The sequence below is a fragment of the Vombatus ursinus genome, unplaced genomic scaffold, assembly GCF_900497805.2.
Source record: "Vombatus ursinus unplaced genomic scaffold, bare-nosed wombat genome assembly UNPS02014830.1, whole genome shotgun sequence".
NCBI classification, from domain to species: Eukaryota; Metazoa; Chordata; class Mammalia; order Diprotodontia; family Vombatidae; genus Vombatus; species Vombatus ursinus.
In genome coordinates, this window is record NW_020954608.1 from 41,682,372 (window position 1) to 41,709,771 (window position 27,400).

The window sequence follows — 27,400 nt, forward strand, 5'->3', positions numbered from 1 at the left end:
TCCACTTTCTTTCAGTAAAAAGGCCCTTTCGCTCTAGCCAGCTGTGTACTTCTACTTCTTATGACACCACCACCACCCCCAATTACATTCCCTTTCTTGTGAGCGACTAGCTAGTCACTGTTTGTGGTTCATGATAAGGGAGAAAGTTTCAATGCATCACTGCCATGGGTGAACCAGACTGGAGTACCACCAGCTGGAGCCTGAAACACAATCCTATAGGGTTACATGGGCTGGTTGCATACCAAGTGTGCAGTGGACTGAGGATGGGAATGATGAATGGAAGTTTTAGGTATTTACCTTCTACAGATGTTATTTTGTGAGAGTTTCTTTGCTTGTTTTTGTTTTTTACTTTGTGCAGTGTTTCTGTCTTCTTATCTTGTGGATTCAACTTTAATTACTCTACACTTGGTGCATATTTCCCTCTTCTTAGGGTTTCAGATTGGAGAGGTACATGTCAAACAGTTACATTGCCATCATCTAATTATACTAACTTTAAAAGTTTTTAACCTATAAACAATTGAAAGAGGTAAGTGTAAGAAAATAAAGGAAGAAAAAGAAAAAATAGAAAGGAATGGATAGGAAGAAAAAGAGGGTGAGATATGAAAGTAATGAGTCATAGATTTAGAGCTGAAAGGGACCTCAGAGTTAATATAGTCCAACCCTCTTATTTTTGCAGATCAGGAAACTGAGGTCACTAGAGATTGTGACTTATCCAAGGTCACATTGGTAAATAAACAGCAGAAATAGGATTTGAACTTATGTCTTTTGGTTCTAGATCAGTGCTATTTTCACAGAATTGTACTCTCTTGAGATGCTAGGAAAGGAAGGAAAGAAGACAAAGAAATAGAAGAAAAAAACAAATAAAGAAGAGAAAGAACAAGAAAAGAAAGGGGAATAAAAAGAAAAAAGAGGGGTCTTTCTGCATATAATAGATATGGGACAATAAGTTATTCTTTTTTATTTTTCTTGAGGTTCCTTTTTTGTTCTTGGTTTTCTTTTTTTCTTAATTTATTTTGATTCATCAACAATCACTTCCCTAAGCTTTTGAGTTTTAAATCTTTCTCCCCCTCTCTCTTTACCTCCCTCCCCAAGACAGCAAGCATTCTGATATAGGCTATACATATATATTCCTATTAAACATATTTTCACATTAGTCATGTTAAGGAAGAATTAGAACCAATAGAAAGAACCACAAGAAAGAGGAAACAAAACAAAACAGAAGAAAAAAAAGAACAAATAGTATGCTTTGATCTGCATTCAAATTCCATAATTCTTTCTTTTGATGTGGGTAGCATTTTCTATCATGAGACTTTTGGAGGTGTCTTAGATCCCTGCATTGCTGAGAAGGGCTAAGTCTACCAAAGTTAGTCATCACACAACTTAGCTGTTACTGTGTACAATGTTCTGGTTCTGCTCACTTCACTCAGCATCAGTCCATAGAAGTCTTTCCAGGTTTATCTGAAGTCTGCCTGCTCCTCATTTCTTATAGCACAATAGTATTCCATTGCATTCATATACCACAACTTGTTCAGCCATTCCTCAATTGATGGGCATCCCCTCAATTTCCAATTCTTTGCCACCATAAAAAAAGCGGCTATAAATATTTTTGTACATGTGGGTCTTTTTCCCATTTTTATACTCTCTTTGGATTATAGCCCTAGAAGTGATATTGCTAGGTCAAAGGATATGCACATTTTTATAATCCTTTTATAGCCCTTTTTATAGCATACTTCCAAATTGCTCTCTAAAATGGTTGCATCATTTCACAATTCCATCAACAATGCATTAGTGTTCCAATTTTCCCACATCTTCTTCAACATTTATCATTTTCCTGCTTTATCATGTTGGCCAATATGACATGTGTGATATGGTAGCTCAGAGTTGTTTTGATTTGCATTTCTCTAATCAATAGTAATTAGAGCATTTTTTATATGACTATAGATGGCTTTAATTTCTTCATCTGAAAACCACCTGTTCTTATCCTTTGACCATTTATCAGTTGGAGAAAGTCAAATTATAAATTTTACTTAGTTCTCTATATATTTTAGAAATGAGGCCCTTATCAGAGACACTGGTTGTAAAAAAATTCTTCCCCAGTATTCTGCTTCCCTCCTAATCTTGGTTGCATTGACTTTGTTTGTGCAAAAACTTTTCAATTTAATGTAATCATAATTATCCATTTTTCAGAAACTAGGTTATTCTTAAGTAAATTACAAGTTAAATTTTGCACTTTTAAAGACATTCATGTTTTTCATTGCTAAATGAAAATGCTTCACTTACCATAATGTATGCTTTTGGTAGATCCTAAACATTTTGGGACTATTAAACCAAAGTTAATTAAGTTAAAATTGACTACTATGGGGGATAAATAAAGTTTTGTGATTTTTTTTACTGTGGTCTTTTAATTTAAAGGTAATGATGATGACATTTGGAACAAATAATTATCAAATAATGGGGTGAGGGAAGTGTAGTAAAGGCCACATAATTTAGTACAGATTTCTTTGAAAACTTGAATTATATATTGCAAATGAATTCATAAAGAATTTCTACAAAATATTTTAATAACCCAACTCATTGGAAAATATTTTGGCTCTAGAGAAAACAACATTTAAATAGTATTCTAAGCCATTCCTTGCCATTTCTGAAAGGTGAATTTTAATATTTACCAATGTGTGTGAAAATATGTGTATATGTCAGCAACATAATTATATAAAATATATATGGTATACATACATACTTTGACTTTCATCCTAAAACTCTCATATGTATGCTTAACATTTATCATTTTAGTAATAAATAATAGATATTAGTGATATATATTTATGTATAAAGTATATATGCATAATATGGATGTGTATGTTATACTATGATATATAATATTTACATATTATATTGCATGTACATATGTATATAGTGAATTGGCCAAAATTTACCCTATATAGTGAATTGCATATATATATGTGTATGCATATATACAATTTACTGAATGTAGTAAATTTTGACTAATTTTTATTCTGCTATTTTCAAAAATTACTTATTTCAATTGCTTTTAAATAACTTTTAATCCTCATGTCTATGGATAAATTAGTTCGTGTTGCTTTTTTTCACTATTAACTTAATTCTATGTTCGACTTTTTAAAAACAAATCGTTCCTTTAGGTGACTGATAAGAATTAAATGCTGTTCTAACAGGAGAGATTGTTGTCCGATATTTTTTTCTTATCTCCTTTGATTTCTCCCTTGTCATTTTCTTCTGTTTCTTCACTTCAGCTTGTGGGTTCTCATTTATTCATCTTATGATACTCTTCCATTGCTTTTTTATTGGGGAACCAGATAAGGGTTTTTAAGTAGTTCAGTTAGTGTCTTGATGCTTGTAATAGAAGGGCAAGTTCTGTATTTGAATGAAAAGTGGTACTACTTAAGGGGAAAAGAATGTTTAATTAACTAATTGATATGAACTTGTACTACATCCCAGTGACAATAAAAATCAAAGAAAGGATCAGCCTTTGTTTTGTTATTCAGTTACCATGAAAGCTTCTTGGTAGAGCTTTTTTTTTTCCTCTACCTCCTTGGTAGAGGGTTTTTTTTTAATGGTTGCTCATTTTTTTTATTAATAAAGTCACTTTTAATATTCAAAGAAAGAATTAATTTTTTACTGATTTAATGGAATGTTTTTCAGCCATAAAAGTTTTAAATAGATTGAGTGATAAGTAACTACTCTTTATTACTCTGTCATCCATATATAATACATAGGTATTTATACATTTGGTAGATTCTGTTTGTCTCCATTCAGCTAAAACATAGAATGAAGAATAAATAGAAAAACTCCGTGTTTTTATTTTTAGTTCCATGAACTGTTTGTAATTTTATTATTTTTTTAACATTTTCTAGTTTAACATTTTTTAACATTTTCTAGTTTAGTGAAGTTGATTGTGAGCTTAAAAATGTGATTAAAAATGAAGTTGGTGAGAAAGGGATGGCATGCACTATGTCAAAATTAATAAGAAAGTGGTTTTTTAATTATAGAAATGATTTCAAGAATACAAGTGTCTAAAATTGATTAAATAGCATCTGGATAGTATCTTAAAACATAATCTTTGTTGTACATCTGTATTTAATATGTAGTACCCACATAAACATGCTTTATTTTGCTCTTATGCCTGTGTTATTGCTAAGGTTGTTTCCTTTGCCTGTAAAGCCCTTCTTTTGATAAATATCTTTATTTCATTTTCTGGAATAGTAAAGGAGCATGGTTCAATACCTTATATTCATCTGGTAGGAAGATGAAGAGATTTTAAATGTATGTTTAAGGAAAAAAATAGAAAAATCAGAACATACAGAAAGGGTAGTGTATGAATTTTTTGAAAGTGACTTATAAATAGAGTTCAAGGTATATGTCATTAGAAAAAATAATATGATTGTATTTCATAAAATATTCTCCATTTTTATAAAACTATAGGAGGAGTTTTTGTTTAGTGTATCTAGAGTTGTTTTCCTGTATATTTATTTACTCATGTTATTCTTCCTCCCTAGAATGTTCTTGCTTCTGTTCTCTGATTAAATCTGTCTGGTCATCTAAAGTCAACTCAGATTCTACTGCTTCTATCCACCTTTCCAAAATATGTTGGCTAGAATCATACTCCCTCTTCTATACTATTCCAGCATTGAGTAATTCCATCAGTTATTCATTTTCTTCTTTCATTCATTTCATTTACTATCTTGTAGCCTTTCCATGTATTTATATGTTAACATTGTAAACTCCTGAAGGATGGAAGTGGTATCTTATTTATATCTTTTATAGCACTTTACACAGTGACTTGCACATACAAGGAACTCAATAAATATTGATTGCTTGTTGATTTAACAGCAAAAGCTTCTTGATAGAATATCTTATCTTTAGCACTTTTACTAATTCAATGTAGACAACATCAAAGAAAACAGCAACATTTGGGAAGAAAAGATACAGTGTAGTTTTGAATAATGTAGTGAATAGAGTATTGAACTTGCCATCAAGAAGATCTTTCTCAGGCACTAGTTGTGTAACCCTGGATACATAACCTCCCTTAGAAAATGGAGAATCCTAATTCCTTGTTGTGAAGACCAAATAAGATAACATGTGTAAAGCAATTTGCAACCTTTAAAGTATTATGTAAATGTTAGCTATGTTCCTATATTCTCATGTAGATACATATTTAGTATTAACATGGATGTCATAAAGTACTCAAATACATCTATGATCTTGAAGATTTGGAACTCTTCTATAACAATACAGATCCAAATCCATCCATGCTTGCCTGTCCTGTGCAACTCTTGTCTATGCTCTCCAATAGGTTCTCTACAGGGGTCCCACTTGCCATTCTACAGTCCTTATTTGCTTTTTTCTTGACAATGTGAGTTCAATGTGAGAATGCCAATGGAGTATTCTGACTGTCCATCTACTATCCTTGCTCCATGACCAGTCCATATTCTCTTCTTACCATAATCTTTTATTTCTGTTTTTCTTTAAACCTTTCCATTGTTTATATGATGTAGCCCACTTATATCTACCCTGAGACCTTCCATTGTCTTCATTTTTAGTTCTTTAGAGACTGCTATATTCTACTTTTTGCTATCATACAGTCACACTAGTAGAATATTGGAATTAAAAAAATGAGCCTTTATTTTGGTAGAAAACATGGAGTGATGCTTTGTATTTTCTTGAAGGTAATCTAGGCTGCTTTTCTTCTTTTTCAACTCCAGACCCAATTTGTTCACTTGTTCTGTCACAGATTGCATACATAGTAATGGATAAACTCAATAAGTTTTCCATCCAAATGCATGCCATAATCTGGGCAACAGACATTCTTTAACTAATTGAACTTTTCTGCATGGATGGTTGGACCAAATTCTTTTGAATGATTATACAGATCTCTTCTAGGAAGCTATGTAATGTTCCAGTGCTAGGTGAAATATCATCTACAAAATAGAGGACCTCACCATCCACAGAAAAACCCACTACAATTTGGACTCTAGATTGGATATATCCATCACAATGGTGAACACCCTTGGCAAACATACATCTAGCTAATTTTATGCCTCATCTCTTTATCATCAGAGAGTCATTGAACAGGATTATTTCAGTTGTTATGTCTTTCAAATAATTTTAAATTATTTTGACATATGAATATGAGACACCTTGTTGGAAAAGACCTGTTAACAATGGCATTTTGCTCTATCAATTTTTTTTGTTTAAATTAAACACAAAACCCAATGAGATCTTATATTTGCTATTACTTTCAGTCAGTTATCAAATAGTAAATATGCAGTCCATTGTTAAATATAATACACAAAAGTTTACTTGTTCCCTATTAATACCATCAATGATGTCCTTAGTCCATACACAGATGACTCATGTATTGATTTCATATAGGTGAAGAGTAGACATAGAGCTTAGTAGTCATCATTATTTTCTCAATCAACTTTTATGGATTTTTTCTGAGATAATTTTTTCTCTACCCTTTAATAAGATATCTTCTCCATCTTCAAATACCTTGTATAGTAATCCTTCAGCTCTCTCACAATTGTGTCTACTTTAACACAGATAATATACATACACATATATATACATATACACACATATGCACACATATATTTATATGTATGCATATGTGTATACACACATATATTTATAAAATACACATGTGTGTATATATACACTTATACTTACATGTATGTGTGTATATATAGATAAATATTTGTATATACATATATACATAAACATTCTTTTGCCAATTTGATGACTTTTCCTGCCTTTATCTTCTTTAGTGCCATTTATGCCTCTCTTATAAGCACATCCTGAATTGCAATGCTAGTTTCAAGTGTAGAAGTCCCACTGTCTTTGATAGCAAGAATTGTTATAATTATCTTTAGAGATCTATTCTGTTTCTTCAATTTGTTGTCCTACTATTTTTAATCCTGAAATGCCCTTACGCAAGTTTCTTGACAATCTTACTTTAAAGGTTTTACCTTCCTTTGCTTCTTTTCATTTTATAGGACACTATTGCTCAAAGTCTTGTAAAATTTCACAAATAGTTTTGTATTCTAAATTAATGTTGCTTTTCACTGTCATCTCTTGTGACTTGTCAAATAAGCCAAATGTCTGCTGACCAATGACCTTTATGTACTCTTATTCTTTTCACTATGACAATAGATTTAGAACAGTTAAACTTCTGTATAAAATTATTGTAATTGGGGTCCATGTCATTCCAAATGTCCATTTCCTGTTTCCCAGTTATGATTACTTGCTAAAATAATTCTGGATTGAGTTCTTTCACATGTGTTATATATTTTCTCACGATTGTTCTGCTATCTTGTTGGGTTTTTTTTTTTTACTAATTTTTATTTTGTTCTCAAAACTTAAAATGTTAAGGATAAATGTGGTCATGGATTGAATTACTAAATACGTATTAAGATTTTACTGTATAACAACAATATGTCAGGGGCTACAACAATACAGATAAATGTAGAATATAGTCCCTGGCCTCTAGGAACTTACAAAGAAATGATAGTTAACAACTAGAATGGATATCATAAGGTAGTAAAGTTAAGAAATGCCTCCATTTAACAAACAAGTGTATCTAAGGTGAGAGGAAGCCAGGGTAGTGGTAGAGACAACTGTTGGCAAAGTGGATAAAGCACTAGGCATGGAGTCAGAAAGTCCTGAGTTCAATTTTGACCTCTGACACTAGCTGTGTGACTTTGAACAAGTCATTCAACCTCTATTTGACTCAATGTATTCTGTTGTAAAATGGGAAGAATGATAGTCTCTACCATTAGGATTGTTGTGAAGATCAAATGAACTATTTGCAAAAAACACTTAGTGCAGTGCTTGCCACTTTGTAGGCACTATATAAATGCTTATTCCCTACCATCCCCAATAGGTGAAGTGCTGTACTTTAAGTCAGCATCCTGTGCTGTACTTTAAGCTCACATTCCGTCTCTTCCCTTTGTCATTCCTTTGTGACCATGGGAAAGTCACTTAAATCTCTCCAAGACTCAGGTAACTTTTTTCTTTCACTTTCTTTTTTTAAAAATTTGTTTATTTAGTTAGTTTTCAACATTCACTTTATATGATTTTGAGTTCCAAATTTTTTCTCCTTCCTTTGCTCACCTCCTCCCTCTCCAAGATGGCAAGAAATCTAATATAAAATATACATGTAAATAATATTAAACATATTTCCACCTTAGTCATATTGTGAAAGAATCAGAACAAAAGGGAAAAATCATGAGACTCACATAACTTTCTATGACCATTATAGATAATTGGCATTCCAGAGCTCACATATAAATATCCTAAGCCAATAACCATTAATTACTGATGTATATACAAGGTACAATGATGGATACTAGAGATATAAAGATTTTTTAAATGATAGTCCTCAAGCTTTTTATAAATATAGCTGCTGGGGATGTAGAAAAATTATTAAAAATAATAATGTGATTAAGTGAATAGTTAAGATCAAACAGAATAGAGTGTAATTAACTGCCTAATTCATTGTATAGAGTAGATGATAAATGTTATAGTTAAGAGAATAGAAAATCTCCATTCAGATTTGAATAATCAGGGAAGGCTTTGTCAGTCAGGTGGGTTTTGAAATATTTTTCTAAGTGTCATTTCTTTTAGAAATAATCCTGTCATTCAGAAGGAATAACCAGTAGAAGGCACTATATCCTAGGACTCCAATTAAAATCTGAAAGATGCTATCCATCCAGAAGGCCAACTGGTTAAAGGGAAAATCCCAATATTTCCAGAAGAAGAAAAAAAAACTTTATTCTAAACCTGTTGATTTGTTTTCATTCAAAACGTAGAATTCTATTTCATTATCAAATGAAAGAATATCTGCCAAGCATTTGACACAGTGCCTGGCACATAGTAGCTGTTTAATAAATACTTTGTTCCCTTCCCTTCTCCCTTTTCATTTTGTGAGATAATGTGGCATAATAGAAAGATTGCTGGAGTACTCAAGTTGTCCCATTTCAAACAGTTACTGGTTGAACAGCCACAAGCAAGTTGACTAACCTTCATTTAGGTTTCCTTATTTGTAGATGTGTGTTATAAAAATAAGGGCATCTAGGTGGCACAATGGATAGAGCACTGGACTGGGAACCAGGAAGACTACTCTTTCTGAGTTCAAATCCGATTTCATACATTTATGAGCTATGTAACCCGGGGCAAGTCACTTAACCCTGTTTACCTTAGTTCTTCATCTATAAAATGAGCTGGAGAAGGAAATAGCAAATCGTTCTAGTATCTTTGCCAAGAAAAACCCAAATGGGGTCATGGAGAGTTGGACATGAGTGAACAACAGTATTATAAAAAATAACATCATGGAATTAGTGCTGCTACCTGTATCACAGAGTTGTTGTGAAGAAAGTGCTTTGCAAACTTTAAAGTTCTATGCCAATGTGTTATTATTGTCAGGAATAAATGTAAATTACCCAAGAGTATACATTATAAAGGTAGTTTATTCTAGAATCTGTAGCTATGGATAGTTCTTTAGAACTCAAGGGCTATAGTTATACCTATCTGTTGTAGGATCAAATGAGATAAAAATCGAAAAAGGCTTAGAACAGTGAATGACACATAATAAGCTCTATATAATGTTAATTATTATTATTTGGCAAACCCTCATATGAGAGGTGCTAAGTCCTCCCTGAACACCCTATTGACCCTTTGTCAGAGCTGCTCATCCACCTTTGGTGTCCATCTTCACCCAACTCTCACCCATGGCCCCAAGAAGCTGTAAGTATGTGCAGCAGCCACAACCCGATAAACCATCTCAGTAGACAGGCCAAACCAGGTTGAGGGTACCCAACAGGCCTCAGACCTATCAATCGAGTTATGGAGATATTTACCCCAAGTACGTGAAGACTTTCCTGATGGAATGGGTGGATGAGAACAGTTTGTTCAAAGGACCATGAAGGTGGCTGAAGTACACGCTATAGAGAGCTTAGATCTTGGTCAGGCATGAAAGATGCTGTGGCCATTCATGGCACTCCAGGCCATTAGCAATTGTCATGATTTTTGTACAGCCACTGGACATCAGTGACTCAGGAAGACAGAGTGAAGCTGAGGACTTTACTCAATTCTCACTTACTTAAATGCAATTCAAGTGCAATTAAAGACTTCACCCATGATAACTTATTCTTCTTCTTATTATTATTATGAACAGAAACCTAAATAGTATGGAGCAGAGCAAAAGTGCTAGACTTGGAATTAAGAGACCCAGATTCAGATGCATACTTTGGCAGTTGCTAGGTATATGACCTTGGACAGGTCATTTGCTTGCCCTGAGCTTAAATTTTCTCACCTATAAAATTATTATGGTCCCTTTCAATTCAAAGATATTAGCACATAGGTCTAGACTTTTATGAACGAAGGCAGATCAAAGAAAGCAGAACCAGAACATACATGACTAAAATACTATAAATGAAATCATCTCTGAAAGTGAACTCAAAATAAATATAATGAGCATTATTGGTTTCATAGAACAAACAATGAAGCATACTTCTCTCCTCTCAGGATAATTTGTAGACCTAGGGCATGGAATATTGTCCAGTGGATGGAGTGCTGGGCCTAGAATTATGAAGACCTGAGTTCAAATCTAGACTCAGATATTTACCAGCTATGTGACCTTGGACAAGTAACTTAAGCTCTACTTGCCTCAGTTTCTTTATCTGTAAAATGAACACAATAATAGAACCTACCTCCCACGGTTTTTGTGAGGATAAAACATACTATTTGTAAAATACTTTGCAAACCTTAAAGTACCATATAAATGGTAGCTATTATTTATTACATACTGTCAGACAAGGTCTTGGTGTCAGCAGGTTTTGCTTAAACATTTTTTTGTTACATGGAAGAGTTTTATCAGGGAGGGATATATCAGGAAATGACTATGGCGTAAAACACAAAGGGCATCATTAAAATTTAAAAAAGAAATATCTGGAGACAGGACAGAAACACTTTGTAGAGGTCTTTAAATACCAAGCTGAGGAGTTTGTATTTTATTCTAAAAGTAATAGAAGAAATACAAATTTTCTCACCATAAGAACTATCCGAAAGTGGAATGGATTGCCTCATAAAGTCATGAGTATTCTAATTACTAAGAGATCCTCTATCAGAGGCTACACAATCTTTCATTAGTAATTCTCTACAAGGCATTTGTTTTCATTTACTGAGTTGTACTAGGTACCATGTGAGTAGTCTTCCATCCCCAAGATTCTATGAAGAGAGGGGACAGCAACATGGATTGAAATGCTGAGAGATACTTCTCAGTCTTAAACCAGTACCTCTTGCTCCCTTTTTCTTATCTCCCATTAGCTTCAGGGTTTGGCTTACCTATTCCTTTGGCACCAATGCTTCTTCTGCTTGAGGTCTTCTTAACCAGATAGCCCATAGAAAGGACCTCAGATTCATAATGTCCTCTGCCCAGCTGCCTCTCAGGTAAGGGTAGGGGCTTTATTCAGATTTTCTACAAGTTTTCATTGCTATAGTACAAAGAAATAGACAAGGACTACATTATGAAGTTATGAGAGATCTTGAAAGGGCTCCCCAATCTTTAATGAATATAGATAGTTATAGACCTATTCATTCTTACTTTTTTCCCCTTTAACTGATCTTTATTTTCAATTTTATACACTGTCTAAGCTAGAAAGGACTTTAGAATGTCGAATGTCAGAGCTAGAAGGGATCTGAGAGACCATTTAATCTTGGTTCCTTATTTTACAAATGAGGAGACTGAGGAGTGAGGAGACTGAGGCCTAGAGAGGAGAAGTCAGCAGTAATTGATAGATCCAGAATTTGGATATTCTACACTGTCTCTTTTTATTACAGGGGATGGTGTTGCTGGATTGCTCTTCCATCCCACTTTCATCACAAGGCAGAGAGAAATCCCCAGCTTGTCCCGCCCATCAGCCTTGCACACCTAGACACAAGGGTGGGGGTGCATTAAGCATTATATGTATGTTTGTATGTATGTATAAAAAAGCAAGCCACATACAGGATTAACAGGAAATAATTAAGAGAGGGAACGCACTGGGTTTAAGAGGGGTTGGTGAAGGCTTCCTCTAAAAGGTGGGATTTTAGATGGTCCTTTAAAAACCAAGGAGTTAGAGCCAATTCAGAAGCAAGGAGGGAGAGTATTCAAGGCCTGGTGGAAAGCCAGAGAGAATGCCAAGAGCGTAGATATGGAGTGTCTTCTTATGGAACAGCCAAGAGGCCAAGTGTCAGTGGAACAAAGAGTATGTATTGGGAAGTAAGGTATAAGAAGACTGGAAAGGTAGCAGAAAATTAGGTTGTGAAGGGCTTTTAGAAGGGCCAAGCAGAACATTTTTTTTTTAATTTTATCCTGGAAGCACTAGAAAGCTTACTAGAGTTTATGGACGACATGATCAGACATGTATTTTGGAAAACCACATTAGTGGCTTAATGGAGGATGGATTGAAGCACAGAGAGACTTGATGCAGGCAGAATTGCCAGCAGGCTATTACTATAATCAGGTGTGAGGTGATGAGGATGTATGAGGATGGTGGCTGTGTCAGAGGAAAGAAAGGTATGTATGAGAGATGGTGCAAAGGTGAAATCAGCAGATCTTGGCAATAGCTTGGAAGGGGTGGAGAGGTGGGGTGATAGTGAGGAGACAAGGATGGCTTCTAGGTTGCAAGCCTGAGGGACTGGGAGAATGGTGTTGCCCTCTACACCAATAGAGAAGGTGGGAGATAGGGGTGGTTTAAAAGCAAAGAAAATGAATTCCATTTTGGACATATTGAGTTTAAGAAGTCTACTGGACATTTAGTTTAAAATGTCTAAAAGACAGTTGGAGATGTGAGATTGGAGGTCAAGAGAGATTAGAGCATGAAAGGTAGATCTGAGAATTATCAGTATAGAGATAGTAATTAAATCTATGGGAGCTGATGAGATCACCAAGTGAAGTATAGAGGGAAAAGGGAAGAAGGCATAGGACAGAACCCTGAGCACAACTTTTGGTTAGAGGGCATGATCTGGAGAAGGATCCAACAAGGGGGGACAGAGAAGGAGAAATCAGATAGGTGAGGGGAAAACCAGGAGAGAGTAGTATTCAGAAAACCTAAAGAGAAGAGAGTATCGAGGAGAAAGTGATCAACAGTGTCAAAGGCTGCAGAGAAAGGAGAGGTCAAGGAGAATGAGACTGAGAAAAGACCTTTGGATTTGGCAACTAAGAGATTTTTACTAACTTTGGAGAAAGAAGTTTTGATGGAGTGATAAGGTTGGAAACCAAATTGGAAGGGGTTAAGAAAAGAGAGAGAGGAGAGAAAGTGGAAGCACATCTTGTAGATGACCTTTTCAAGGAGTTTAGCTACAAAGGGCAGAAAGCATATAGGATGATAGTTAATAGGGATGGAAAGATCAAATAAAAATGGCCATGTCTGTAGGCAGTAGGAAATAAGTTAGCAGAGAGGGAGAGACTGAAAATGAGTGAAAGAGTGGGCGTGACAAAGGGATAATCTATTGAAGGAGAGGGGCTAAGATAGTTTGAGCAAGTAGAGGGGTTAGCCTTGGTAAAGAGTAAGGCCACTTCATCATATGGCATAGGGATGAGGGAGGAGAATGTGACAGGAAAGTCATCTTTATGTTAGAATGAGGAATCAGAGAAAAATTTAATAAAGACCAGTGATGAGTAATTTTTAAAAGCATTTAAATGTCTTGAAGCAAAGAATTCTTTCATCACATACTTTCCTTTGTTCTAAGATGAGTATTTGTTTCTTTAATCTTCTTTGTGTGTGTCTGTGTGTATATATGTATATATGCATCTATCTAGGGTTTTTAATTCTTTCAAGATTGGATTAATTTTAAATATTTGGAAGAAGGTCTTCTGTTATCTCAATCCCCTTTCTCCATAAAACTTTTATTTTGAGAAATATTAATATTTCTGTTTAAATAATTTGCTGCATATTTTTCGGTTCCTGCTAATATTCTGAAGCTGATTAAAGTTTGAAGAAAATGTTCTTGTCTATTTTGTGGAAGAAACTATATAACTCTCTACAATACCAACCTTACTTTATTAAAACAAAACATTTTCTCTGGCTTCTTTTTCCCTAATTTCTGGATTTCTAGAAATGAGCACATAAATTCTAAGAATATAAATCTAAACAATCTAACCTTAGCTTTAAAAATTTTAGATAATCTTACTTCTCTTGTTATATATCTTTTACAACTCACAAATTAGAACTAAATGCTGAAGGAGAAGGTTCATGGAATTCTCAGACCTTGAAAGTGCAACTAAACTGACAAAATTTCAGAAACAATTTAAATCTGTGTCATTGTGGCATTAGTAATGTTCGGACATCCAAACTTTTTAAGGGCTATTTAAATATCAAACTCTTCATATCACCTATCACTGACTACTGTTTTTGCTTTTTATAATAATTTTAATTTTAACATAACTCAAATGCAAGATAATAGCAAGCATTTTGGTTTTTGGTTTTTAAAAATAAAAGAAATTATTAATGTTATTTCTCCCTCTCTGAACAGCAGTGTTCATTATTCACAGATTCTGTCCTCAATAAGGCCTATCAAAGTGTAAAACTAGATGGGTATTTTTTTTCCTTTAAAAAGAAATGGTCTTTCAGTATGCAGTGTTCTTAGGTGAATTTTCTTGTTTAAGAAGCCAGAATACAAGAGAGTGCTATATTAGTGTATTATTCTCACAACAAACAAGCACTGTTCTGTTGCTACCTGCTTGGCCATTGTTTCTGATTGTGTATGCTTTGCAGTGGTATTTGGATGGTTTCCTGCTCTCTGCCAGCACAAAAAGGCATTTCTGTTACAATGGCCCCTAACCACACAATGACGGCATTAAGGATTTATATGGAGGTTTCATTATTTTCTCCTCTTTTGTTCCTTCCAGGATGTCTTCCAAGCGACCAGCCTCTCCGTATGGGGAAGCAGATGGAGAGGTAGCCATGGTGACAAGCAGACAGAAAGTGGAAGAAGAGGAGAGTGACGGGCTCCCAGCCTTTCACCTTCCCTTGCATGTGAGTTTTCCCAACAAGCCTCACTCTGAGGAATTTCAACCAGTTTCTCTTCTGACGCAAGAGAGTTGTGGCCATAGGACTCCCACTTCTCAGCACAACACAGTGGTAGGTTTTCTTGTGGTCTTTTGTCCTTACATTCATTCTTGGACCATTCTACTCCTTTAGTAGCTTGGCATTCAGCTTTCTACTCTAAATAGGACATTGTTAATGGGCTATATAACACCGTGATAATATGAAATACTAACTTAACTTTTCTAAAAGTTATAAAAAATTAATGATCTCTATTCATATGTTGATATTATAGTATATACATTTACTTAAGACCATCTAAAACTATACCTAGGAGCAATGTGCTGTAATATACCATAAGTTTGAACTTTCTTTCTTATGAATTCTGTCCTTATTTTAGCCTTTTGTGCTCATATTGAATTCAAATCCAGGCTTAGGTCTGAAATACCAGAGAACTATAATCTCTCTCTCTCCATCTTTACCTACCTATCTATAGATAAAGAAATAGATGCACACATTAAATACCTATACACACATGTATACAGACAAATATGTACATAATGCAATGTGTGTATGCATATCTACTTATGATTGTATATTACATGTCTCCATAATATATAAATTTTCTTATAAATATTTAGTGTTAACCAAGATTTTGTTGCATGTAAAACATTTTATTTTTAAGAATATTCCATATGACCAACTTTAAAAGTGCTTTTAAACATGATCCTACCCTCAAAAAGATTACAATGTAATTCAGGAGACAAACAGTACATAATAAGATATAAACAAATTAAAAGTATCATATTTGACATTTATAATGGAAGTTGTAAATTGCAGTAGTTCCTGTGAATGATTGTCATAGAATCTAGTGGCAATGTGGTTAGAAATACAATTGCACATAGAATGTACGTCCAGTTTGCCTGGATCATAGATATAGAACTTTTTACAGATGAGGAAGCTAATACAGAAAGGTTGAGTGACTTGTCCATTGTCACACAGATCATTACCATTAGAGAGAAATTTGAACCCAGGTATTCTGCTTCCAGGGTCACTTCTCTTTCCATCATACCACACTGTACGCCAACTCATCTGTCCAATAGCACTCTAGCCATTCCTGTGTTTGAAAGGGTTTTTCACAATGATGAATTAATATTTTTCTCTAAATTACATCTTTACATTCCTAATTTAGGTTCCTTAAATTCTATATATTTCTGTTTATGTAGAGTTATGTTAAAGTAAGACCTTAAGAGATGTACAATAAAAATCTCTTAATTTTTCAGGTAAAAAAAAACAATAGAGGTTACATATGACATGTGAAATGTCAAACATCTAGTTCATGGCAACACAAGATTAGAACCTGAGTGTCATGACTCATAGTCCAATTTGTCTTCCACAGTATTACCTCAAATGCCTTATTTCTTTTTCCTTAACAATGCTCTTTATATTTGTTTCTTTGGATAATAATGCAACTGTTCAACAATTTCCCTTAAAGACACCCTCAGAGTACAAGAATTTAGGATGATTGCCAAGGGCCTCACATTTCCCAGGGCAAGGAGGAAGGACATTCCTCTATCACCTAATGCTAAAAAGACCCTGGACATTTATACATTAGTTAACTTGCCACCAAGATCATTGGCTAGTAGGCAACAAGGTTCCCTAAATGAGGCAATATGTTTTAATGGAAAGAGCACTGACTCTGGAGTGAGAGGGACCAGGTTGAAATACCACCTAATTTCTTCTTAAATTTGTCACTTAATCTCCATAGGCCTCAGTGTCCTCAACTGTAAAATGGTAGTGTTGGAATAAATGCCCTCTGAGGTATTTTTTAACACCCCATCTCTGATCCTTACCACATTCTTTATACCCCTTAGGATGAATACTGTGTGTTGTGGTATTTTAACTTTCTTTTCTTCTTGAATAGTATCCTAGTTATTAATTATGCCCATATTTCTCTAAATTAAAAAGTTGTTGCAGGGAAGTTTACAGTGTAACTTACTCTACATCTTACCAACTTGTAGGTTTGGCCTCCAATGCCTTCAATCAGTTCATGATGGCTTTTGTGCATAGATCATGATATTGAGTTCTTGGTTATGCAGTCTAGTTGGTGTCAGTAAAAAGAATCACATCTCTTCTAATAGTTGTACCTTAATAAAATGTAAGCATTGATTGAGGTTATAATAATAATTTCCGTTTATATAGCACTTTGAAGTTTACAAAGTGCTTTACACATGATCACATTTGAGAGTAACAGCTCTTTTAAGTAGATACTTCCAGGATTATTTGACTGATGACTACAAATCTAAGGAGCTAAGTGACTTGTTCATAGTAATCCTGCTAATAAGTATCAGAGGAAGTATTTGAATCTATGTCTTCCTGTTTCCAGACTACTTATTATATGCAAGGTATTATGCTAGATGCCTGGGCTACCTTTAAGGGAGTTATGATCTAAGAAATTGTTTTAAAATAGTGTTGAGGGACGTCATGCTCATGGTGATGTTTCTGGTAGTGCTTGTGGTAGTGGTGGTACTTATGATTACTATGGTTGTTACTGTTAGTGTCTGCATTGGAACACTATCTCACTGAATTCTCTGAATCTTATGTTGTTCGGGTAGGAATTTGGGAATACTTCTCTCTCAGGTTTTTGCCCACTGAGAAAGCATGTAAATTTCATCTTTCCCTATCCTGTTTGTATTTTTCCAAATTGGAATTCAATCTCTACTTTTCTTATGCCATCATTGCCTTTATATAGTTCGATTATCATCAACAGTATGCTTGATCTTTTTCAACCTTTCTCATTGGTAGAACACAATCACGGATGTTTTTTGGCTCTTCAGCAACAGTTCTTGTTTGGGGTATGATTAGGGTTGATTTGCTTGGTCTTGCATATGACTGTCCAAAGTATGCCTTAATGCCAACTGACAAGGATATTTATAGGTACCAGCAGGGATCATGGTAAGTTTGGAGGCGAATGAAGTGGCAGTATCAGGGGCAGCTGGGAAGCTGTGTCCTAACCATTTTGGCACTTGGTCCCTATGTAGTTGCAGGGTCGTTCTGTGTGCTGGAATATTGTTCCAGTGACATATGTGATATGACCATTTTTGGTTATTTAATGATCAGCTGTCTTTTTTACTAAAATCATGCCATGTCTTGGCCAAATTATATTTTGACTTCTTTGATTCCCCCTAAGCTGACTAAGTCAACTGTCCTGTCCCACACACACACCTGTCCCAAAGTGGACAGTGAAGATTCAGACCATTTTTGTCTATAGTTAGGAGTTTTAAAGAAGTGGACCTTTTGGGATTGAAGCATGATAGTAATACATATCAAAATTATCCACATTGTTGTCTGATTGGATGGTCTATTCCTGGAATGGGTAAGGAGTTTGTGGAGCAGATTATTAGATACTGTGATTTCATATATCACAATATGCACTAGAACACTGTATAACACTATTTGCTGTGAAACAAAATGTCTGTTCCTTCCTGAATGTTTACCTGTGTATCAAAACCCCCTTTTTTAAAAGATGATCTCTAATAAAAAAAAAAGATGATCTCCCTCTAAGTTTATCACATAACATGAACCTCAAGGACAATAACTGAAGAGGGATCTAGTGTACTGAATCTATCCTTAAGCTCTGAAATTATTCATTAAACTCACAGGACAACCAGGTTCTTTTCTTAATGTTAGGCTTACTATTCTCTCCCAGAATTTTTAAACCAATTTTTAAATTCCATATTTTAGCTATATCTTCAAATTTTCAATCACCATAATGTTTACTTAAAGTTCAATATTCAGATATATACTTTAGATGTTTGATTTAGGAGAATGTGATTGTTCAGAAGAACAACTGCTGTTTAGGAGATGTGAAAATGCATAGAACGTGTAAAGATGCTATTGCAGCTTTTAAAAAGTCAGACTGATGTCTGACTTTTAGAATAGTAAATATGTTATTTTATATAGTGGGTTTTTAAAGAGATATTTAAATTTCTGGTGTACCTTTGTACATCAAGCTTAGCATAAGTTATTGTGATGGTAAAATGCACAGTGTTGTGAACACCAGGGCCGTTATTGTGCCAGTTCTAATAATGAGAATTTCATTGTTTAGGGAGAGCAGTCTCCTACACTCTAAACAAAAGTGTAATTACTTTTGAACGATGTGGAATATGCTCAGTTTAATAGCATGGAGAATAGATTCGCAAAGATTCAGATAAAGCAAGCTTGGAAGCCATATGTACAATGTGTCAGTATGAAATTATGTTAGTAGGCAGTATAATTCCACACACACACACACACACACACACACACACACACACATTTAATACAGTTTATCTATGAACTGTTGTTTCTGTAAGAGATAGGCATGCTTATCTGAACAAGGCCAATTCAATTGAAACAAGGTGAAAGTGGTGACAAGTTTGTATTTGTTTTTTACGGTAAATTGATGTTTATCATACAATGAAATTACATTGTTACCAACATTACATTATAAATGTCATCACAAAATACCACATGAAAGCTGTTTCCATAGATATAATCCCAGGCTTGTATTTGAGAATGAGTTTTTCAATCTTTATACTTGCGTTGTTTCAGACGATTTCCCCCAGAGTTGTCAGGAATGGGGACGTTTAAAAAAAGAATCATTTGGGGTCCATGAAGCAGCTGGAAAAGTTATACAATGCATCATTTCTTCTTCTCTAATTCCATTTGAATCCAGGGGCTCTAATATCAAGAAGGGTAAAATCAAAATTAACAGGTCTATGGTAAAGTGTTACTGTTGAGCTTAAAGTTTTCTGCCTCTTGAGTAATGTGTATGAATGTGTGGAGATTTGTGGCAGTCAGTCTGTTAAGAACATTTATTGCATGCTTGTTGTTTGCACAGTGTTATATATCACATTATATACATGTATATATATATATATGTATGATGCTAAGTTTAATATACTAAGTATTATGTGTAAATGTATATGTATATATAGATGTATATGTGTGTATGTGTATATACACACATATACATCTATATATGTATTTATGTATTTATATGTATTTATATATAGTATTTATATTATATTATATATTTATATATAATATTATGTATATATGTATTTATATATGTGTGTGTGTGTATATATATATTATACATGTATATATAGTGCTAAGTTTAACCAGGAAGGCAAGTTTTTTTCGGTACATGCTGTGAAGTTGGTTATGGGAATTATATTCCTATTGAAGAAGAATAAGGAAGTATGATGACTTTGATTTAAATGTAAGATAGAGGGGAGACAACTGTCTTAGATGAAATTATTTTTACAGAAATAATTATCAGGAAAGTATAGATTTGTCCACTTATAATTTTTAAAAATTCTTTAAATGACTCCCCTATGACTTTATACTTGAAAATACGTTTGCCTATGTCTCATGGACATTTCAATAAATATGTGAAACATTTTTATATATAAAGTTTAAAATAAGTATACATGCTAACAGAAATTCATAGTAAACTGAATATATATAAAAAGTATAAAGTTCTCAAAGTAATGTAAAGGTTTTTAAAATTAAATTAAATTAAATTAACAACTTTTATGTATATCTATATATGGGAAAAATAAAGAACTATAGATTTATATTAATAGTAATGAAAAAGTTTTAGTAGCAACAGTACATTTCTGAGCCTTTTTGTTATTGTTGTTCAGTCATTCTGATTGTGTCTAACTCTTCATGACCCCATTTGGGGTTTTCTTAGCAAAGACACTGGAGTAGTTTGCCATTTCCTTCCCCAGCTATTTTATAGATGAGGAAACTGAGGAAAACAGGTTTAAATGATTTGCCCAGAATCACACAGCTAGTAAGTTTCTTTGTCTGGCTTTAAACTCAGGAAGATGAGTCTTCCTGACTCCAGGCTTGGCACTCTATCCACTGTGCCACCTAGCTGCCTTTATGATAGTGTAGCAGTGTTTAATCCTTCATCTACATGTCACTCAGTGTTAAATTATATTTGGTATTATTTTTCACTGCATGATGAATGTAACATTCTACGTATTATTGTTTATCATTACTGATACTATATTTCTCTACTTTATCTTCCTTCTCTACTTATCAAATAATACTTTGCATCAAACTACATATATTGACATAATACTAATATTACTGTGGATTTAATGGAACTTTAGGTTGTTTTCAAAAGTCTGAAAATTTTTTACCAATTTTGACTTAACTGTTACTCTTATTTTGAATGTGTATATCACAGACACTATAGATATTGTTATTGTAGCTTTAAGATTTCTGATAGAATATTGTGAGAAGATATTGCAGCAGTTGGAAGTGACAGGTGAGAAACATCTTGATGTGAAGCTCCTATGGAAAAAGGGGAAAAGTATGTTTGTGATGTGTGAAGAATTTGTACTGTGTCCCTTTCCATGTGGAGCCAGGGAGAGAGTATGGTTTATTTGGTTTTTTTTTTTTTGTACAATTTTGTATTGTCTTTTTGATTCTGCTTTCTTCCCTCTGAATCTGTTATTACATGCTTCTTGGAATTCTTCATATCCATCATTTCTCTTTTTTTTATTCTTTTTTCATCATTTTTTTGATGCAGTGATACACCATTACATTTTTGTGCCCCAAGTGATATAGTCATTCCCTAGTAGAAGAGCATTTAGTGTTCCCCACATCTTTGATGCTATAAAAAGCGCTGCTATGGATGTTTGCTATGGATGGAACTTTTCTTTAAGTCTTTAACTTGCTTGGTACATATACCTAGCCACTGAACACTGGAACAAATGGTGTAGACATTCTATTCCCTCACACTTTTTTCCCTTTTTCATAATTTGTTTTTTTTTCCTTTTTTCATAATTCGAAATTGCTTTCCAGAATGGTCCAGGAATGGGGAACCTATGACCTCGAGGCCACATGTGGCCTTCAAGGTCCTTGAGTGTGGCATTTTGACTGAGTCTAAGTTTTCTAGTTTCCTTTTATTAAGGGGATTTGTTTTATGAAGTTTGGATTCGGTCAAAGGGCCTCACTTGAGGACCTAGAAGGCCATATATGGATTCAAGGCCACAGGTTCCCCACCCCTGGGTTAAACCAATTAACTATATTTAAGAGAATATAAATCATTATTATTATTAAATTAACCTTCAAGAATAGTGTCAGAAAGACTAAAGCTCAGAATGAGCAGAAAGGCTTGGGATAAAGGGACTCTTTTTTAAAGTATGTTCAAACCAACAGGAAGTAAGAGCTATGTTTATTGCTCCACACGAATTTTATAATACTAACAAATGCTAGAGAGGGAGCCTAAGTACTCAACTTCTATTTTTCTTTTCTTTTTTTTTTCTACAGCGGAGGTTTCCTTCAAAGGAGGCAACTTGGTACAGTGGAAACAGTTCTTGATTTAGAATCAGAGGGTCTGATCCCTCTGACTGAATCTCAGCTCTACCACTTAACTAAATTTGTGACAGTGAGCCTAACTTCTCTAAGCCTCAATTTCCTCATTTGTGAAAGGTTAGGTGATTTCATAAGTCTGCTCCAGCTCTATCTAGTATCCTATGAAACCAAAATGATTAGGATAAGAGTAGTTAGGATAAGAACCAAAAATGAAAATCAAAGATAAGTTATATCTTTCTGTTCTGATTTTCTTATTTAAATGAATTCAAGTCTCTAGCCACAGATGAATTAAAATCAAAAGTTAAATTAAAAAAAACACACACATTTGATGATATATGGCCATTGAAACCCTGTCAGAGGTCTTTGATCAACTATTGGGAACAGCAAAAGCATATTAGTACTGTAATTATCCAAATCTTGTACTAATTTTCAAAAATAGATAAAAGATTTTAACAACTACTTAGCATTTATTCTTAGCAAAATTCTAGAATTATTAAGAAGATGACATCCATATTTATAAAAGTAACTATAATTTTTAGTACCTATCATGGATTTACTAAAGTTCATGACCAAGCAACCTTATTTTCTTTTTTTTTAGTGGAGTAAGTAGACTTGTTATCCTATCAAAAAGAAGCGGTGCAACATTGGGGGCTGACCTTAAGACTAAAAAGACCTGAGGCCAAGTCCAGCCTTCAGAAAATATTGGCTGTCTGACTGTGAGCAAGCCATTTAGACTCTTACTACCTTAGATAACTCTCTAAGACTGTGTTATAAAAGAATTGTTGATTTGCACTGTGATGTCATTACTGCAACAGTATGCTAAAGCAGAGAGAGTGGTCTACCTCAAAACCCTCATGACCCTCCCCTTCCACCCCCAAAAGAAATAAAGAGAGAAAAAGAAACTATACTGGTAGAGAACGTCAATCATATGGAAATAGTGTATATGGATTTCAGCAAGATAGTTTCATACAGTCCCTCATTATCTGGGTCACAGTTTTTCTGTAAAATGGAGCAGCAAGTGCCTATTTCCTTTTCCAGAGGATATCTTTCACATACTTGTAAACAGTTTTCACGTGTTCCTTAAAATTTCTCTTTTCAAGCCATATTCTTAAACAAATCAAATTCCTTCAACAGATTTGTTTTTTTATGCTAGATTTGTGTGTATGTGTGTGTGTGTGTTTTCTTTCCTTTTGCATAAGTAGATATTGAAGTGAAGTTACATGATCACTTGTCAGGGATATTTTAGAGGAAATTCTCACGTGGAGAGGATTTTACTCCATGCCCTCTCAGTTTCTTTTCAGCCTGATATTCTCTAATTTTGTTATCTTGGACATTATAGCATTTCCATTCTCACTTAGATAAGAGGGAGGAAATTTGGGGGGCAGTGCTGAATTATCTAAAGTTGCCTTTACAGGTTTAATTTTTTTTCTTTATATGATGCCAACACAAATATGTTAATAACTTCTGGTAGTTGGTTTTGTCCTGTCAGCCAAACTTATTACTATGAATTTTCATCATTCTAAATATTTTTAAGGGTAAATAAAAGTTGTTTATCAATTGAGTTGTGAAGAAAATTATGAAGATCAGGAATCTATAAGTTTTGTACACAATTAAATGTTATTTTGGTTGGCATTGTCCATATATTAAATTAATGTCAGTAAAAAAGAGTAGTAGCAGTCATTGCTCTTCCTGCTTAACAGTCATAAAGAGCAATCTCCTTAGTCAAAAGACAATGCAACCTGTAACATGAATGCCCGTTTTCTAGGTTGAAAAAGGATTGACTAACTCTTTGCCATTGAACTTTAAGATATGTCAGCATTTGTGTTTGTACTATATTGTGTCTTTGCCATAATAACTGGGCACAATTTAGCCTACTCCTTTCATGTAAGAAGATAAATCTGTTCTGTATCTACTAATATATTTTAAAAGTACAAATATCAACATTTGTAGATATTTGCAGAGCTTGTATTTGTAGAGCTTGAGGAAAAAAACAAACTTAGCAAAATAATTAAGGTAATTGTAGAATTTACTTTGTAATTTTTTTTGGCCAGTAGTACTCAGATGTTTCATTTTTCATACATACATACCGAATACTTTTTAGACCTCATAAAGAGACCAGTCAATAACAGAAAAAGTTTCTTGTATATTGAAAATGTATTAGGAAAGCAAAAAAAAAACCTTTCATGTGAATATTTCCATAGAAAGGAAGTATCACACTGTATTTAAGATGTAATTTGCTAAGCACAGCATATGTATTAAAATATAATTACTTTAATAAGTTCTAAGGGATGAGGGTATCTGTTTTTTTATATTAAGTAGGAAATAAAACTGGTTTAGTGATAATATTGTAACATGTTATATTTTGAACATTTTACATGTTATTTTTAGCAAATGGTATAATTTGTAAAACATATTGTATACTTTAAAGCTAATACAATAATATATTATTATGTGAATAATGCTAGTATTAATTATTAAATTATTCTTATTGAACTACTACTCAGTCTTAGGTTCTCTTAGTGACAGATAACAATAGAAAAGATTTTTTAATCCATGCAAGCTCCATCTGCATAAGGGCAACAAGCTCAGTAAGCTCTATGGTTAACTCAATTAGAGTGATTGGACATAACTTACTGGATTTTGTATCTTATGTAACTAAAGCTGGTTCTGTTGTGGAATTGTAAATAATGCTATCATTATGTCTGGATATAGTATTCACTTCAGTGTCCCTTCAGTACTCTCAAAAATCCAACCAGCCCCAAGATAAAAGACAATATATATGAAGGATTAACTCTTTGGATATGCCAAATAACTCTGTATTTTAAAATGCTAGTCTTCAAAGGGTTAATGGTCACCTAAGGCAGTATGGGGAGGAAATGTAACTACAAAGGATCCTGTAACTTTTCCCTGCCAAGCAACCTGAAAATTCATGGCAAATATAGTTTAATCCCGTGTAAAAATATAAAGCAGATAGTCAGCATGTCCCAAAAGTCTTCGTGTATTGTGAAGTTATTAAAGTTTAAAATTACACTAAGATTTTTTGGGGGGCATTCTGTATAATAATGCTTAAATGTAATGAGGAAGTTGAAACCTTCTATGCTTCAACCAGGACCAATGAATTTGTCAATGCACTGCTCTTTTATTCCTGGCTACTTTTTGTTCAGACTTATAACCTGATAAAGTGAGTTACCTAGTTATCTCCAGGATCTGTATTCAGACATAAATGTCACTGGTTGGTGTGGTTTATATGCAGGTATAATAGCCATATGGGGATATATAGGCATCAGAGAACATGCCTGTAAAATTCCAGATAAACAATCCCTCCAAGAGTGAATCTACCTCTAGTTCCTCTAGTTCCAGGTTACTAATCAGTCACTCAATATTAGACGTTAGTTAACGCCAATATTTTATCAGTGTTTAGAAGGCAAGTGTCATGAAATGCATCCTCAGATCAACTTTTTAAGACAAATTCAGGTTGTTGTTGTTTCCGTTCCTTAGGGGGAAGGAAGGAGGAAGACCCTGATATACTGAACCATAAGGGGTGAAGACAAAGATGCTATGACACTGAAAGGCTTAACCTAGGATGGGGACAATGGGATAGAGGAAGTAAACTATCTAATAACTTCATTTTTTAAATCTCCTTATTCTAATTAACCAGGTACTAAGTTCAGTTTCCCTGAAGAATGACTGCAAATGCTATCAAAACCCTAAATTTGCTTATTAAGCGCTATGCTTTGGTACATACTTGTCAGGAGAAACAGAAAGATTTTTGTCATTGGAGATCATAGACTAACTGGACCAAAAAAAAGGAGATGGATGAAGAATTTCAGAGATAGATCATAAGCCAAGCACAGAAACAAGGTGTAGTAATGATAGAGGACTTTAGTGTTCCAGGTATCTGCTGGAGTTCTCTCTCTGCCAAAATTGGAACAGCAGCAAACTTCTTGACTTTCTTTAATGATAATTTCATCCATCAAAGGTATTCTGGGCCAGGCATAATCTAGTGATCCAGGCTTAACAATAATTTTCCTGATAAGAAATTAAAATAGTATAATTTCTCAAGTTAAACAAGATATTAACTCAAAACACTATTCCCCTCTGCCTCCGAAGTCACTATAGCAACTGGTCAAGTTGGTCAGGGAGGCATTCCAGGAAAGCTTTCCTAAGAAAATTCTGACAGTTACTCCTCAGATAAGCCTTTTGTGCTTCAGGTGGGAAGAAACACATAATGGCTTCCCTTTCTCCTTAAACAAGCAGCCCAGCCTACATGCCACTCTAAAAATCATGTCATCTCTAGCTATCGACATCTCTGTAAACGTCTAAGGCCCTGGGTTGGGCTGTCATGGAGGAAGGTAGAGGGAGACAACCAGTAGTATTTTTGGTGGCAACAAGGAATTGGAAACAAACAGATGCCCATTAGTTGTGACACAAAAGTATAGCAGGATATTGCTGCAACATAAGAAATGAGGAATATGAAGAATTCTGAGAAGCATGGGATGGATGAAAGTAAAACTGGGAAAGCAATATACACAATGATTGTAGCAATGCAAATGGAAAAAAACAATGAAATGACACTCTATCTCCCTTTCCCCTCTGGGGTTATGCTTTTGAATATAGGAAGCCATTCTAAGCCTTTCACTGGAGCCTGTGTTGTTTTCTCAACAGCATATTTCTTTCTGATTTGTTGTGGATTTTTTGTTTTGTTTTGGTTTTGTTTTGGTTTTTTTTTGCAAAAAGGAAGGAAAATAGAACTGATGTTCTATTCCTCTGTTCTGTGAGACTGATAAACTCAGCAAGGCCTATGAAAGAACCAACAAACTTTTTTTTGTGTAGCTCCAACCCCCAGTGAGCAAAGTAAACATCTGCTATCTTTTAAAGGGAAACTCTCTCTCTCTCTCTCTCTCTCTCTCTCTCTCTCTCTCTCTCTCTCTCTCTCTCTCTCTCTCTCTCTCTCTCTC

At 34.1% G+C, this 27,400-nt stretch overlaps 1 protein-coding gene across 3 annotated transcripts in view; it reads left to right on the plus strand.

The window, feature by feature from the left end:
- SOX5 (SRY-box 5) overlaps positions 1-27,400 on the plus strand; it is a 1,269,090-nt gene that overhangs the window by 842,390 nt on the left and 399,300 nt on the right. For 2 of the 3 annotated variants that reach the window (XM_027838648.1, XM_027838647.1), the window contains one exon: positions 14,927-15,158. In XM_027838648.1, coding sequence (XP_027694449.1) covers positions 14,928-15,158 — 231 coding nt within the window. In that variant the 5' untranslated portion in view covers position 14,927. The remainder of the gene's footprint in view (positions 1-14,926; positions 15,159-27,400) is intronic. The other variant, XM_027838649.1, reaches the window with a different exon arrangement.